The sequence below is a fragment of the Squalius cephalus genome, assembly GCF_949319135.1.
Source record: "Squalius cephalus genome assembly, chromosome: 5".
In the NCBI taxonomy this organism is placed as follows: domain Eukaryota; kingdom Metazoa; phylum Chordata; class Actinopteri; order Cypriniformes; family Leuciscidae; genus Squalius; species Squalius cephalus.
The window spans coordinates 35,330,794-35,346,396 of record NC_137126.1 but is presented as its reverse complement, the minus strand read 5'-3'; the positions used below and the strand labels follow the sequence as shown (position 1 = coordinate 35,346,396).

Genomic DNA, 15,603 nt, shown 5'->3' with positions numbered 1-15,603 from the left:
TAATTTCCTCTTTCATGTTTTGCAGATTGCGTGTTCTTTGTTCATTATGTATGAGATTTATTTCCTGCTGAACAGTTGATCTACTGAAGAAAGGAGCACTTTGGGATATGATGCATGCAACACATCCAATTGTGTTCACATCCGATTACTGCTTTAAAACAACATGTTCTCACAATTTTTGTTAAAATCATATGGATAAAAAGACTTGTTTGACTGGTGTGTGGCAGTGAAATGATTCCTTACTTGACAACACTTGAAAGCAGCAGGTAGTAAGTACATGTGGTGTGTTTGTTGACCATGATTGAATTCAGCCCGACAGATCATCAACCTCAATATTTCATGCACTAGAAGTCTCTAATTTAAAACACTGCAAGAGTACAAGCTGTTATTTATTAAGTGCTTTCAACAGTACCATCATACACTACTACAACATTTGAGGTCAGTAAGATTTAGTAAAGAAAATGTTACAAAAGATAATATTTCAAATAAATGCTGTTCTTTTGAACTTTATAATCAAAGAATCTGAAAAATGACAAATAATAAAAACGTGACATTAAACCCAGTCAGGAGAATATATACAGAAGAACAAGATCATTCTACACATAAAATACTTGTGTATTTGTATCAAAATGCATCACTGGGCTTTGACACTTCATCATGATACTATATGTTATCATTATAATGTCCTTTTCAAATAAAGCATGTTTGTGGATAATGCATTGTTTAGATGAAAACTAGCAACAGAAATCTTTCTCAGTCCACTTCGTCAGGAACCACTGTTAGTGTGACTTCTTCATTAGCACGGCGCACCACCAAAGAGAGGACTTCGTCCGACTGCACGGCCTGACTCACGTCCTCTGTAGAATGCATTGGATGTCCGTTAATGCTGATGATCACATCTTGGTTGACCAAGCCAGCACTACAAACAAATCACAATATGTATGTGAAACATTTGTGATACTCTTATATATGTGCTGTTCTGTGGTACAATAATGAAATGTTAACTGCAACAGCGAACTGATCAGGCTTTGGATTTAAACCGTCCCATGATTTTTTTTTTTTTTTATGATTTGTTGTTTTTTCAAGTGGACAATGCAACTGAAAAGTTCATAGCTCAATCCAATAGCTGTATCCACTAAAGGGATAGTTCACACAAAAATGAAAATAATGTCTTCACTTACTCGCACTCAAGTTGTTCCAAACCTGTAATTTCTTTCTTCTGTTCAACACAAAAAAAGATATTTTGAAGAATGTTGGTTACCAGAAAGTAGACAGTAGCCACTGACTTCCATAGTATTTTTTCCTACTATGGAAGTCAATGGCTTCCGTCAATTGTTTGATTAACAACATTATTTAAAATATCTTCATAAATAAAATGAAATTCTGTTTTTTACTCACCCCCATTTCATTCCAAACCCTGTACAACTTCCTTTCTTCTGTGGAACATAATAGAAGATATTTTGAAGAATGATGGTACTCAAAATGTTTTGGTTCCCATTGACTTCGACAGTATTTTTGTCCACACAATGGAAGTCAATAAGAACAGAAAGAAATACAACAAAAGTCAATGGGAACCGAAACATTTGTTTTACCAACATTCTTCCAAATATCTTTTATTAGGTTTCACAGAAGAAAGTAAGTCATACAGATTTGGAATGACATAAATGATGACAGAATATTCATTTTTGGATGGATTATCCTTTTAAGTTTCTAATGCCGGACACTTATCATATGAAATCAAAATATCACAGGGGGAAATTTCATCATGGGACAGAGGTGCTTCAGGAAAAAAATGTATTCATAGGGTAAATATGTAAAAGCCCCTGTGGTATATGTGATGAGGATATAAATCTTTATCTGACTGAAGGTTATGATGGTATGAAACGGGCCTCTGGGCCTAGATGAGTGAAGAAAGAGCTGCGGTAAGAGTTAATGAGTAAGATGAGGTGGTGTAGGCAAATCCCTTTACCTGAAGGCAGCTGTCCCTGGAATAACCTCATACACATACACTCCTGAGCTCACATCTGGGAACTTGCTGTCCTTCTCCTTAAGCTCCCTAATCAAACTGATTCAATAATGTCAAAAACACTATTAAGATAACTTTATATCGTCATCAAAGCATGTTTGAAAAAATACAAATAAATCAAACTTACGCAGCTGAAAGTTGAAGCATTCGCACTCCCATATATTTCTTTTTAGTCAGCATTCTTCCTGAAGTGTAAGAAAACAGCTACTTAATTCAAACAAGATAAAAACAACCAAACAGCTAAACAGAAGTTGTTTGCAAACCTTTTATTTGTCTGTCATAGGAGTCTGCAAGGAACTGCCGTATGCGGTGTGAGGGAATGGCAAATGATATTCCAGGCGTAACCTTCAAAGTGTTTATGCCAACTACATCCCCATCCTTGAAACCGCAAACAGGGAGCATAATATTGAAATGCACTGTAATGAATGAACAGCTACCTTGAGACACACGAGGGACGGTGGTCAATGGGTTTAATGATTTAATTGAACAGTAATAGGAAATACTGAGGTGACTTTAAATAACTGTAATGAAAGATTCTTTTATGAAGTATATGAAAAACTATAAAGCCTATATTATATATACATGTACGAAAAAAGCCATTGTTTGATTCCAGTTTTATGATGCATCTGTGCAATGTTTTTTACACATTTTCAAGCTCCTATTGTGCACTATAAATGGATTTTTTTTTTTTTTTTTTACTGCAGAGCCAGATGCATGCTTGAGCCTGAGGCTTCTTCAAGGACACATGTTGTGTTTTCCTTTACAAAGATCAATAGAATAATATAAACCACCGCAGGTAATTTGCCCAGGGTATACTAAATTTCCAGATGGAAGCAGACATTGAAATAGTAGATTCTGCACAGTAATGAACCATGAATACCATCACTGAATGATGAACAAATAAAAACAAGAGTTATAACCTTGGGGGAAGTTTTACTGAAACAAATAAAGATACACAAGAGCTGTAGCAGCTGAGAGAGAATTATTTTCAAAATATATTTATTGCCAAATAAGATACAGGAGAGTAAATGCTTCTTACCAAGTTTACAAGGGGGCCTCCTGAGTTGCCATACTGTGAAAGAAAAAAACAACTATTATATTCCATTCATTTACATGGACATACAGTTAAAACTGTCTATACTGACGATATGGTCAATGTGTAGAATGGTTACATTTATAATGGCATCTGTTTGAATATACTCCATATCAGAGTTCTGCAGGCCAAGTTCATGACCTCCTCTGTGGGTAGTGCTGATGATACCGGTGGTCACTGTGTTTTGAAGGGAAAACGGGCTTCCCACAGCCACTACAAACTCTCCTGGCCTCAAGTCTGATGAATGACCAAGTAAAAGCACAGGCAGGGGAGTCTGTGTAAAAGAGAGACATAGACATACTGTATTTCATGAATTCCTCTAAAACATATTTTGCCAGCTTGCTCATTTTTGCAGCTTGTCTACTCCGTCATGTTGAGTTGTTTTGACCCCGAAACACAGTTTTGAGCACAAATTATATCTTTGGCTGTCGTAAAAATAAAACTTTTGAGAAAAGGGCTCAAGATTATAAACAATTTTCTGACTTTTTTGACCAAATTAGATTTATTCCAGCCAGTGTTATTAATGTTATTAAATCTGTTAAAAATATTTGTTAAAATTTCGCATATTGAAATGAAGCTGCAATAAAACAGAATTAGAAATGTTGCCTTGACAACTAACTGAAATAAAAAAGTTTAAGTTAAAATACTAAAATTACTAAAAATGTAAACTTAAAAAAACTTACAAATAAATTAAAATCAAAGTAAAGTCAATTACAGCGATCTGTCACACCATACTAAAAGAGCATACAAATGACATTTATCATTTAGCAATTTCATAATTACTTTTGAATTGAATTTCTTTATTGTCATTGTATGCTATTGACTCTCATTGCACCTGTCCAACGGAATTACACTCGAAACTTCCTTAGATGCAGTAATAAAATAATAAGAATAATGGTAAGAATTATACTAACACTAAGCATATACATTCAATAAAATACAAATAGCTGAAAAATAGATTAAATAAAAAGAACAATTTAAAAATAAATAATCAGTCCAGTGTGGAAAAGTCAGTGACGATAGCTAACAGCAGCACACATATAAACCACTGTAAAAAGTAGAAAACAATGTCAATAATATTAATTGTTCAGACAAATACCCCTCTAACAATTGTAGCAATTACACACCATTCTCTATGCATTCCATTAATTTTACCAAACAAATAAAAGGTTACAGACAGTTGAAAAGTCAAAGAATGCTTATTGGCTTGGTTCAGACTGAGCATATTTAGCTCTGGGAATAAATATATTCCTCAGTTTTGAGGTAAAATGCCTTGTAACACCTGGCAGACGGGAGTAGTTCAAACATGTGATGGCATAGGGGTGTGTGTGTTATAGCTTTCGTCAGACAGTGTGATCTATAGATGTCCTTTAACACCTCGTTTAACACCTTTTATCTTCTGTGCTCGCAGGACAACCCTCCGGAGTGCAAACCAGCTTTAACATCCTTGGGAAAAACAGTTGTTGCTGTGCTTTCTTAATCAATGCAGTAGTGTTTATGGACCATGTGATGTCTTCTGAGATGTATGTGCCCAGAAACTTAAAACTGGACACACTCTCCACTCTGTCTCCATTGATAAAGACTGAAGCATATTAAAACTTCTGTGATCTCCCAAAGTTAGCCCCTTGTTGTTTTCTATTGAGGGTCAGGTTGTTCTCTGAGCACAAGTTTTGTAGCTCCATTCTGTAGGCTTGACCCCTGGAAGACCCATTACATTTACAAAATTTGAAAGCGGTAACTTTTAAAAAAATAAAAAATACACGATTCTCTACAAATGGCTCATTGCTACTTCCGGACCAACTCATGATACAGCGCGTCAAATTTTAGATAAATAGCAAGTCACATGTCTTGTTCAGGAAGAAAAAAAAAGACTTCTGTGCTGTTACCCTTTTAGAAAAGTCTAATAGGTTTTAGTGAAATGTTTGAAGCCAGCAGCCAGTCTGGGCCTGAGCCTGTCCCTGCCTGCCTGCGCTCTGCAGGGGGCATTTCTTTGACTTCAGGCTGATGCACCAAGCTTGATTACCAGTGCTTCTAGAGCAGGACGGCTTTACACTCTGTCTCAACCTTGACTCCGCAGGCTACTGCTGGGGGCCTGAGCGCTGCAAAATAACAGATTGCCATCTGCCTCCCCAGCACATTTCTTCTACTTTTCTACTCCTTTCTGAAACCACAGGTAGCCGTACACAGTCTGGGACTGAATTAAAGTGATTACCAATCATTGTGCTACATGCTGTTGCTATGGTCTGGGTTATGGCGAGACGTTATCGGTGTTGGCAGAAGATGCCCCTTACGAACAAGAAGTTTATTCAAGTGTTCTATTAGTATACTTCTTTTAAACTAAAAATAAGAAAGAATACTTTCAGTCTACATTTTATATACTTCTCAAAAAATATACTTAAAATTACATTTAAGTGTACTTGACTTATACTGAGAGAAAAGTCCAAATATATTTGGCCTGTACTCAATCTTTTGATCGAGATATACTTAAAAGTATAATTAAGTAGACTATTCAAAGTATACTTGGCTTGTAGTTGTGCTAACCCTTTTGATCGAGTAGCCTATTAAATAATCTTTTTTTTACACAGTTTTTCATATATAGTCTTATGAAACTTACACTGTTTGAAAACATTGTTTAGAATATTGATATAAAACAGATATGTTTCTAATTCTGCGAATCTGAATTATTGTGTAGGCTAGTCCACTGGTAGTGTATAGGAATTTACTCTAATTCTAGAGTAATTTTTTCTAGAGTAATCTCTAATTTTCCCCACCATTGACTGAATTTTCCAGCTATCCATGTTTTCACTGTTATACGCTGTGAGGTATAAACTCGCAATTGCGACTTTACATGATGACTTTATATCATGCAATTCGGACTTTATAACTTGCAATTGTGACTTTAAACCTGCAATTGTGAGAAAAAATGTCTGAATTGTGAGATAAAAAGAAGGGGTGTAAATCGGACAGTTCATCACGATACAATATGATATCGATTCTCTCAGCCAGCGATACGATATTTGCCAATACCTCAAAAAATTCTGTGATATGATTACGATTCGATTCGACATATTTAGATAGTGTGTGCCAAGTTTACACAACCAGTTAAATTTGTATTAACTCACAAATGCAACCAAAATGTATAACATTTTAATTAAACTCTTTCAAAATTGCACACCCTCTCCCAATTGAGACATTTACAACAGAAGAGTTCATTTGCAAAAACAGATCACTCCGTTCTGGTTCATTTTCATTAAATCATGTTTTTTTTTTGTTTTTTTGCATTCCAAGTAATATCAATCAAACTGCAGCTGGGTTGTTTTGATTAAGTAATAATAACTCAAAAACCAAATACAGGTAAAAACTAAAGTTCACTGAAAGTATTTTTTATTAAAAATGTGTTATTTAGAAAAAGCAGATAAATTCAACTGTCGTTTTTTGGCAAAAGCAAATAACTCCACATTTCATGTTTCAGAGTTAAACAAAACCAAGTAATTGCTATAATATATATATATATATATATATATATATATATGTATATATACATACAGTGAGGAAAATAAGTATTTGAACACCCTGCTATTTTGCATGTTCTCCCACTTGGAAATCATGGAGGGGTCTGAAATTGTCATCGTAGGTGCATGTCCACTGTGAGAGACATAATCTAAAAAAAAAATCCAGAAATCACAATATATGATTTTTTAACTATTTATTTGTATGATACAGCTGCAAATAAGTATTTGAACACCTGTCTATCAGCTAGAATTCTGACCCTCAAAGACCTGTTAGTCTGCCTTTAAAATGTCCACCTCCACTCCATTTATTATCCTAAATTAGATGCACCTGTTTGAGGTCGTTAGCTGCATAAAGACACGTTTCCACCCCATACAATCAGTAAGAATCCAACTACTAACATGGCCAAGACCAAAGAGCTGTCCAAAGACACTAGAGACAAAATTGTACACCTCCACAAGGCTGGAAAGGGCTACGGGGAAATTGCCAAGCAGCTTGGTGAAAAAAGGTCCACTGTTGGAGCAATCATTAGAAAATGGAAGAAGCTAAACATGACTGTCAGTCTCCCTCGGACTGGGGCTCCATGCAAGATCTCACCTTGTGGGGTCTCAATGATCCTAAGAAAGGTGAGAAATCAGCCCAGAACTACACGGGAGGAGCTGGTCAATGACCTGAAAAGAGCTGGGACCACCGTTTCCAAGGTTACTGTTGGTAATACACTAAGACGTCATGGTTTGAAATCATGCATGGCACGGAAGGTTCCCCTGCTTAAACCAGCACATGTCAAGGCCCGTCTTAAGTTTGCCAATGACCATTTGGATGATCCAGAGGAGTCATGGGAGAAAGTCATGTGGTCAGATGAGACCAAAATAGAACTTTTTGGTCATAATTCCACTAAACGTGTTTGGAGGAAGAAGAATGATGAGTACCATCCCAAGAACACCATCCCTACTGTGAAGCATGGGGGTGGTAGCATCATGCTTTGGGGGTGTTTTTCTGCACATGGGACAGGGCGACTGCACTGTATTAAGGAGAGGATGACCGGGGCCATGTATTGCGAGATTTTGGGGAACAACCTCCTTCCCTCAGTTAGAGCATTGAAGATGGCTGGGTCTTCCAACATGACAATGACCCGAAGCACACAGCCAGGATAACCAAGGAGTGGCTCTGTAAGAAGCATATCAAGGTTCTGCCGTGGCCTAGCCAGTCTCCAGACCTAAACCCAATAGAGAATCTTTGGAGGGAGCTCAAACTCTGTGTTTCTCAGCGACAGCCCAGAAACCTGACTGATCTAGAGAAGATCTGTGTGGAGGAGTGGGCCAAAATCCCTCCTGCAGTGTGTGCAAACCTGGTGAAAAACTACAGGAAACGTTTGACCTCTGTAATTGCAAACAAAGGCTACTGTACCAAATATGAACATTGATTTTCTCAGGTGTTCAAATACTTATTTGCAGCTGTATCATAAAAATAAATAGTTAAAAAATCATACATTGTGATTTCTGGATTTTTTTTTTCCCGATTATGTCTCTCACAGTGGACATGCACCTACGATGAAAATTTCAGACCCCTCCATGATTTCTAAGTGGGAGAACTTGCAAAATAGCAGGGTGTTCAAATACTTATATCTCCTCAGCTGACATAGACGCCTTACAAACTTTATTGTTGTGATTACACGCAATACAGGGAGCTTTTCCCTCACCACTGTAACATTCTGCTTTATCAAGGTTATAACCCCAAAAGAAGATATCTCGGGTTTGAGTTTGTTTAAATTATCCATCCTCGGTCACTTATAGTCAGCTTAGACTAGCTAGCAGCCTTGTCACCTGACCTGAATACTCCGTGCTGATTTGCTAAAATTGACTTATCGGGTTGTGCTCACAAACAACAAGGGTGCTTGTCGGTTTCTGCTGTAAACCATGAACTTGCGATGCCTTGACAGTGGACAATACCGGCTTTTGTGACAAAGCGTATTTAGGGTTCAGTCAATCTTGTCAGGCGTTTATTTCAGATGAGGAGATTAACGTTATTTAACGTTATCTTTATATAAAGACACACCGGCAGACAATATGGTGCGCTTTGGCGGAATAGCATAGACGGACGTTACGTGAAGACGTGGAGAGTGACCAAATAAAGGTAACTCATTGTCCTCATATCGTTATTTTTCGTGTGGTATCGATGCAGCGTATCGTTAGACGTTTGATCGATCCATATCGATGTATTGTTACACCCCTAATAAAAAGTCGCAATTACATTTTTTATTCTGTGGCGGAAACAAGCTTCCATAGAAATGCCATTTTTACTGGTTGGGCTTTGTTGTTTTTTTCAGGGCTGTGTGCTGGTCCTGTTAACAAATGCGGCCTGTAAGTGCCAAACAGACATGTTATCATGGTCACAAGCGCACACCGAAAATAGGCAGAAAGTTGGGATTTGACCAATTTTCTCCTGAGAAAATCAGAAAACAAATTAACCATGTCAAGAAGGAGAATCTAATTTTTGGTGGCACAAGCTCTTGCTGACTCCAGAAACATCTGCTGGACTGCCTCCGCAAGATTAATTTACTTCCAGCAGCTGTGAAGCTACTCGCTGATGATAAACCAGAGGACCTGAGCCATAACATGCAAAGACAACATTTTTACCAAGCAACCAAAGAGATTTTAACCACTTAAGACCTCTGGAGGTTAGTTTTTGTCATTGGCCTACTTACCTCTGAGTCGATCTTAATTAGAGCAATGTCTAATTTTTGATCCACATCTTTAATTGTGGCATCATACAGCATGCCATTTTTCATCTCCACTTTGATACGTTGCTTATTGGACAGTACATGTGCATTGGTGACGATCCACCCATCCTCTGACACTATAAACCCTGAGCCAGTGGATACAGGAACCTCTTGGTTGGAAAATGGTAGTCTGGAAGGAAATAATGAATCCCTTGGTGTATGAGTACATGAAAAACTTAGGTTGCCTATTATTTACGGAGAGATTTCTAAGTTTTGAATCACAACATTTTCATCTGTTTAAGATACCACCAAATATTTATAGCAAAATTAAATATCTTTACATCCAAATCTGATCTAAACAGAAGTGTTTACATACTTAATCTACTCTCATTTTTGAACCTCTGTCTAAACAAACAATTATATTCTCATAATTTAATCACATATGAAGAGTTTATTCTGAGCCAGCTAAGAATACCAAGCATTATAACTAGCATGTGACACTCTGCTCAGCATCTAAACAACTACCACCATCTGTCCTTACCGACTAAACAGTTCTAGATGGACCACTGCAGGGGCAATCTTATCCACCACATCTGCTATGAAGTTAAATTTGTAGCGCATGCTGCTTGGATTTCGAGAGCCTATCAGAGCAAAGAAAACAGACAAAAATGACACAAATTACATTAGAAAATATATTACCTGGGATGGAAAACTTGCCAGCTTAATAAGAAAACATTTTCCTTTAAAAAAATTGAGACCAAGCCAAAACATCTGAATAAAAAAAAAAGAGCTTGACAACCCAAGATTAAAATCTAAAATGCATTACAAATGTCACAATGTAGCTCTTGTTTTGTCACACATCAACAATAGTAACATGTGGGCACAAGCTGAAGTAAAGCAAACAGCCATGTGGAGCTCTTTTCTTCACCCTGCTACCTGATGGCACTGGTGGGAGAACTTGTCACAAAGTCTCTGCATAAATTGATGTTACATGCTTATCTCCAAGTCTGTGGCAGCTGACAGCAGCCTTGCTCCTCTGAGAGAAAGTCACGGTCCAGACATTACATGAACAGGTTTCCCTGAGGTGAACCACAACAGGTAAACACATAAAAAAAAAAAAATCTATTGTGGGAATTGGGAAATGAGAAATCTAAACCACCGGTGCAGCACGTTAAAAACATGTTTAAATAAATACAGACATAACTGTTTAAATCATCTCCTCTCTTACGTTTCTGTCAAAGAAACCTGAGCAGAATCAGCTGAAGCTTCATAAATGCAAATTTGTAGTGGAAGTGGATACAAAGCACAAGATGAAGGTTATGTAATCCACATAACATGTTACTACTAGACGAAATTGATGTTCCCTTGACTATTTCTGCAAACTGAGTCGACTTTCAGAGCTGAATTGCTTGTGACACTGTTTTTTCAGCCTTTGGGAACCCTGAATTAGGCAAGGCATAGCTGACAGAACATGCCACATGGTTTTCATAGATGAATCATATATCCCAAGGCATATCTGTCATAACAAAATAAATGTGAACCTCTTGGCCAGAAGCCACAGAACATTTGTATGCATAAAAGCAGGGGGTTCACCTGAAACACTAACCTTACCTGAGAATATCTGTTTTTAGTATATATTTTAGTGTATATATATATATATAATTTGAACATTACATTTTTTATATTTAATTTCCCCCAAAACCTTTTGAACATTTTTCAAACAATAGTTCAGAGTTGCATAATATATTATTTCATTTTTAAATACATAAATTAAATAATTTACTTTTGAAACCCCATCTTACTTTATTTCTTCCTTGGAAAATAAAAGAAGTCAAAATTGCTCTTTTCCATACAATGAAAAGTAACCAAACCATGGCTGTCAAGCAAGAGATTCAAGTTCAGATTTTCTGTGAATAACATAAATTTAAGATTCTTCCTTCACAGCTATCATATGACTTCAGAAGACTTTGAATATAATGCATGAGTCATATGCACTTTTATGAAGCCTGACAGCCTCTGGTCACAATCCACTTTTACTGTATAGAGGAGAACGGCTGAGAGGCTCTCCATGGAAGAATGCAAGTCATATGGGCCATTTAAAAAAGTAGACTTATTTACTATACACCAACCTTTTCATTTACACAATTCCTTATCATCCTGAAGCATTAATTAGCTTCTTGTCTTTGAAAGTAAAAGAAAATCCCACACTGTTCTCATCAGCTGGAATGATTCTGTTGTCAGTGGGATTGAGAACTCACACATTGACAATGATCATCACTGCCTGCACCACATTTCATTTATAGAAAATGGTTTCTCAGTGTACTAACAATGTAAGGGGAACATCTGACACAAACATTTGTCTGTCAAATCATATCTCAAAGCTGTGAGCATGAGAGAAGAACACAGTATGAATACTTGCATTATTGTTACAAATTTCACGAGTTCACACTTACAAATAAGTCAGATAGAATAAATACGTATTTGCCGTACTGCCTGAGGAGAGGGCTCCGGGCTCGGTATTCGTCCCGAACCCAGAGTACTCAACCCCGTATTCCTGGCTGTGAAAGAACAGGCCAAGAGTGAGGAGTCGGGGTTGTGGAGGGATGCTTTAGCCTACTAATACGGTATGGTACATGTTTTGGTAGCAATATCATTCCAAGTTTTCAGTTTATTTATAAAATCAACATGCTATGATAATATTGATGTTGTTCCATGATTTGGCTTGTAACAACAAGTGTCAAAGAAAGAAAGAAAGAGCTGACATTAGTCAAGCACTGCTTCTGCAATATGTAAAACAGCTGAATGCCAGTACTGACATGTGCTGAAATGAATGCTATCAAAGTTCCTTTGACATTGAAATAGAATTGAAATGCTGCACCTCTTTTACTGCAGAGGTTTGTGGCTGAAGTCATAAATCTATTATCACATAAATGCCTCTTCTTACTTTTTATGAGGGGATTTGGTTGAATTTTGCATGAAGCTGTAAAGTCAAGCTGTACTCACTCATATCTGATATATGCCCCTTGAATGACTTTTTTGATTTTTCACCTTCTCAGTATTGAAAAGTAACTCTGCACCAGTGTAGGGGAGTAACGGAATACATGTACCAGCGTTATTCAGAATACAAATTATGAGTAGGGCCTAACTGTATTCCGTTAGTTACAATTTAAATAGTTGGTATTTAGAATACAGTTACATTGTTGAAATCAATGGATTACATGACGATACTTCTCTGTTTCACGAGTTCAGTCACAATGGAGTCAGAAGAGGAGCAGCGGGAGCTAGAAGCGGAGAAACGGCATGTCACATTAAAAGAAAGAGAAGGGAGAACGAAATATAACTCTGCAGTGCAACCTCTGCTTGCCAGCAACCAACCTCCTTTCAGCGTCCAAAGACTCCACCTCCAACCTTAAGAAGCTTAAAGCAAGTTTTTTTTTTTTTTAATTAGCCAGGGGTAGTCGTCTGCTGTAGTTTTACTAGTCATCTTGCTCTTTTATAGTTGTATCAGGTAGCTACCAGGGCTGTAACGACGCGATATGAAACCGAAATCACGACACTCAGATCCACGTACCTGTTTCGCGGTGTGAGAAGGCAGAATCGCGACATGTCACCCCTTCCAACTCACTCAGAGTTATCCTTCCCGTCCAGATCCAATGCTACCACATCTTTAAATTAGGCTACTATTAGTATTATTAGTATTACTATTAGCAAAGCTGAATTTTCAGGATCATTACTCAGTCTATCACATGATACTTTAGAAATCATTCTAATATGATGATTCATTATCAAAGTTGGAAACAGTTCTGCTGCTTAATATTTTTTCATAACCTGTGATACTTTTTAGGATACTTTGATGAATAAAAAGTAAAAAAATAAAAATAAAGATAAAAATAGAAATCTTTTGTAACAACAATATACGTTACTGGTCAGTAATTTGGGGTCAGTAATTTTTTTTTTCTTTTTTTTGAAATAAATCAATACTTTTATTCAGCAAGGATGTGTTAAATTGATAAAAAGTGATAGTAAAGAATATTTATATTATTAGAAAATATTTTTTTATTTTGAATAAATGCAGTTCTTTTTAATCTTTTATTCATCAAATATATTAGGCAGCAGAACTGTTTCCAACACTCATAATAAATCAGAATATTAGAATGATTTCTAAAGGATCATGTGATAGACTGGATGTCACATGTGACACTGAAGACTGGAGTAGCCTAATGATCCTGAAAATTCAGCTTTGCATCACAGACATAAACGATAATTTAAAGTATAATAAATTGAAAACCAAATATTTTAAATTGTAATAATATATCATTCACAATATTAAAATAATGCAGGCTTGATGAGCAGAAGAAACTTCTTTCAAAAACATTAAAAATAGTAACGTGTCCAAACTTTTGGCCTGTACTGTAGCCTATATATATATATAATTTTTTTTTTTTTTTTAGGCTATTTATTTTTTTCTGTCATCTGGCGTTGCGTCCGCCGCAAGTAACTTTGTGAGGGGGGAAAACAACTGCACAGTTTATACTGTCATTAACTTCTGTCAAGTCAGGTGTTATGAACATCCACAAAAAAAATTCCCCTCACCGGTCTCACAGGGGCCTCTCTGGATGAAAATGACAGCAGGTATGCCGCTCATCTTCGCCCGTCTGTTCTCAGCTTTCAGTCGACAGATACTGGGATAAGTTCTCCCATCGCTGCCGCACACTGGCTCATGGGAGTCGCAAACGCACGTGCCGCGCTCAGAGGTGCGATATTCACAGGTCATCCCCTGACCGCAAAATCCATGTCCGCGCTCCCCACAATACTCCCCCTCTTCCGCAGCACACATCGTACAGCAGCCACAGCTGTCCTTCACCACGCCAAAGTAACAAAACTCGGGTGCAGATGAGCAGCGGGACAGGTCGCACACATCCGGGCACAGTGTCTGTCTTTTCCGTAAATCACGCGCCTGTAACTCAGAAGCCATGAGAACGCAGGCCAACAGTTTCCACATGATGAACAATAATCTTGAGAATCAATGTAAGTACAAATGGAATTTCAGTTTCAAGTAAACTTCGCTTTGACAAAATCAACAGTTATCCGGCCTCTTGCTCAACTCCACAATGAAAATGTTCAAGTTTAAACTCAAGAATCGTTGCATATTGCTTTAATGTCATATATAATGACGCTAAAGTTGCGGCTCGTTGTACGTACAACTCTTTATGAAGGGACAACATGCTGGAACGCAGGTTTTGTGTTTTGGGTCTTCAGGAAAGGAATTAAGGGAGGAGTTCAAAAGTTTACCTCTCTCTGTGCCTGTCATCCCAACAACTCATAGCAGATCACCACGTGACAATGATAACTTCACCTTACATCCCTTAGTTTATTTTTTTTAAATCAATAAAAAAAAAAGTATTTTATATATATATATATATATATATATATATATATATTAGGGCTGTCAATCGATTAAAATTTTTAATCGCGATTAATCGCGTGATTGTCATGAGTTAACTCGCGATTAATCGCATTTAATCGCACATTTTTTATTTGTTCTAAATATACCTTAAATTTATACTTTTCAAGTTTGTAATACTCTAATCAACGTGGGCATTGATAAATATAGATGCTTTATGCAAATGTATGTTTATTATTAAAACCATAGTCAATATAGCATGAAGACGAGACATGTTTCAAAGGTCATAGATGTTTTTCAAAGAACTTGTTCATGTCTATTAGACACATGTAGAAAGAACAAAGAAATACCAGGTTCCCATTACTTCTCTTTCTTTGCACTGAGCAATTTACTAACACAAAAATGTTTAGATTTTTGCATGACAGGGCAGCTCTTCTGAAAATGCTAAATGTACATTTAGCATTTATTATTACATTGTAGTTTGTCTCTCTCTGTGCCCATTTTGATGAAGCTAAATTATCAATACATTCTCAAACGTATATTTTACTGTTTCTGTTGTCAAACAACGGAATGAATTTGAAATGGTGACTGAAACGCGACCAAATAAACATAACCAGCTCTCCCTTCCAAGACGTTAATCTGCACAAAAATTCTGATAATCGAGCCGTCGTCTGGTGAAATCAAATACACATAAGCTAACATCCGTGCTCTGATTTCGGCTATATTTGTGAAATTAGAGAAGCAACATAATATCTGTGTTTAACTGAATTAAAGCGCTGCTCCTTCGCGTGAGACGCAGAGAAAGATAGAGAGAGAGAGAGCGAGAGAGAGAGAGGCGCGCGCGCGTGCTG

At 36.9% G+C, this 15,603-nt stretch overlaps 1 protein-coding gene across 2 annotated transcripts; it reads right to left on the bottom strand.

The window, feature by feature from the left end:
• Window positions 1-558: 558 nt before the first annotated feature.
• Window positions 559-14,560, bottom strand: htra4 (HtrA serine peptidase 4). 2 transcript variants are annotated; one of them, XM_079871796.1, is made up of 9 exons: window positions 13,942-14,560; window positions 9,890-9,989; window positions 9,334-9,538; window positions 3,199-3,393; window positions 3,066-3,098; window positions 2,290-2,404; window positions 2,154-2,211; window positions 1,970-2,065; window positions 559-919 (listed from the first exon to the last, which is right to left on the bottom strand). In XM_079871796.1, exons 1-9 carry the CDS (start codon window positions 14,348-14,350, stop codon window positions 754-756), a joined length of 1,377 nt encoding a protein of 458 aa, XP_079727922.1. In that variant the 5' UTR covers window positions 14,351-14,560; the 3' UTR covers window positions 559-753. The 2 variants fall into 2 exon arrangements, with proteins under 2 accessions (XP_079727922.1, XP_079727923.1); XM_079871797.1 differs by lacking the exon at window positions 559-919 and adding an exon at window positions 1,398-1,436.
• Between the last annotated feature and the right edge of the window lie 1,043 nt (window positions 14,561-15,603).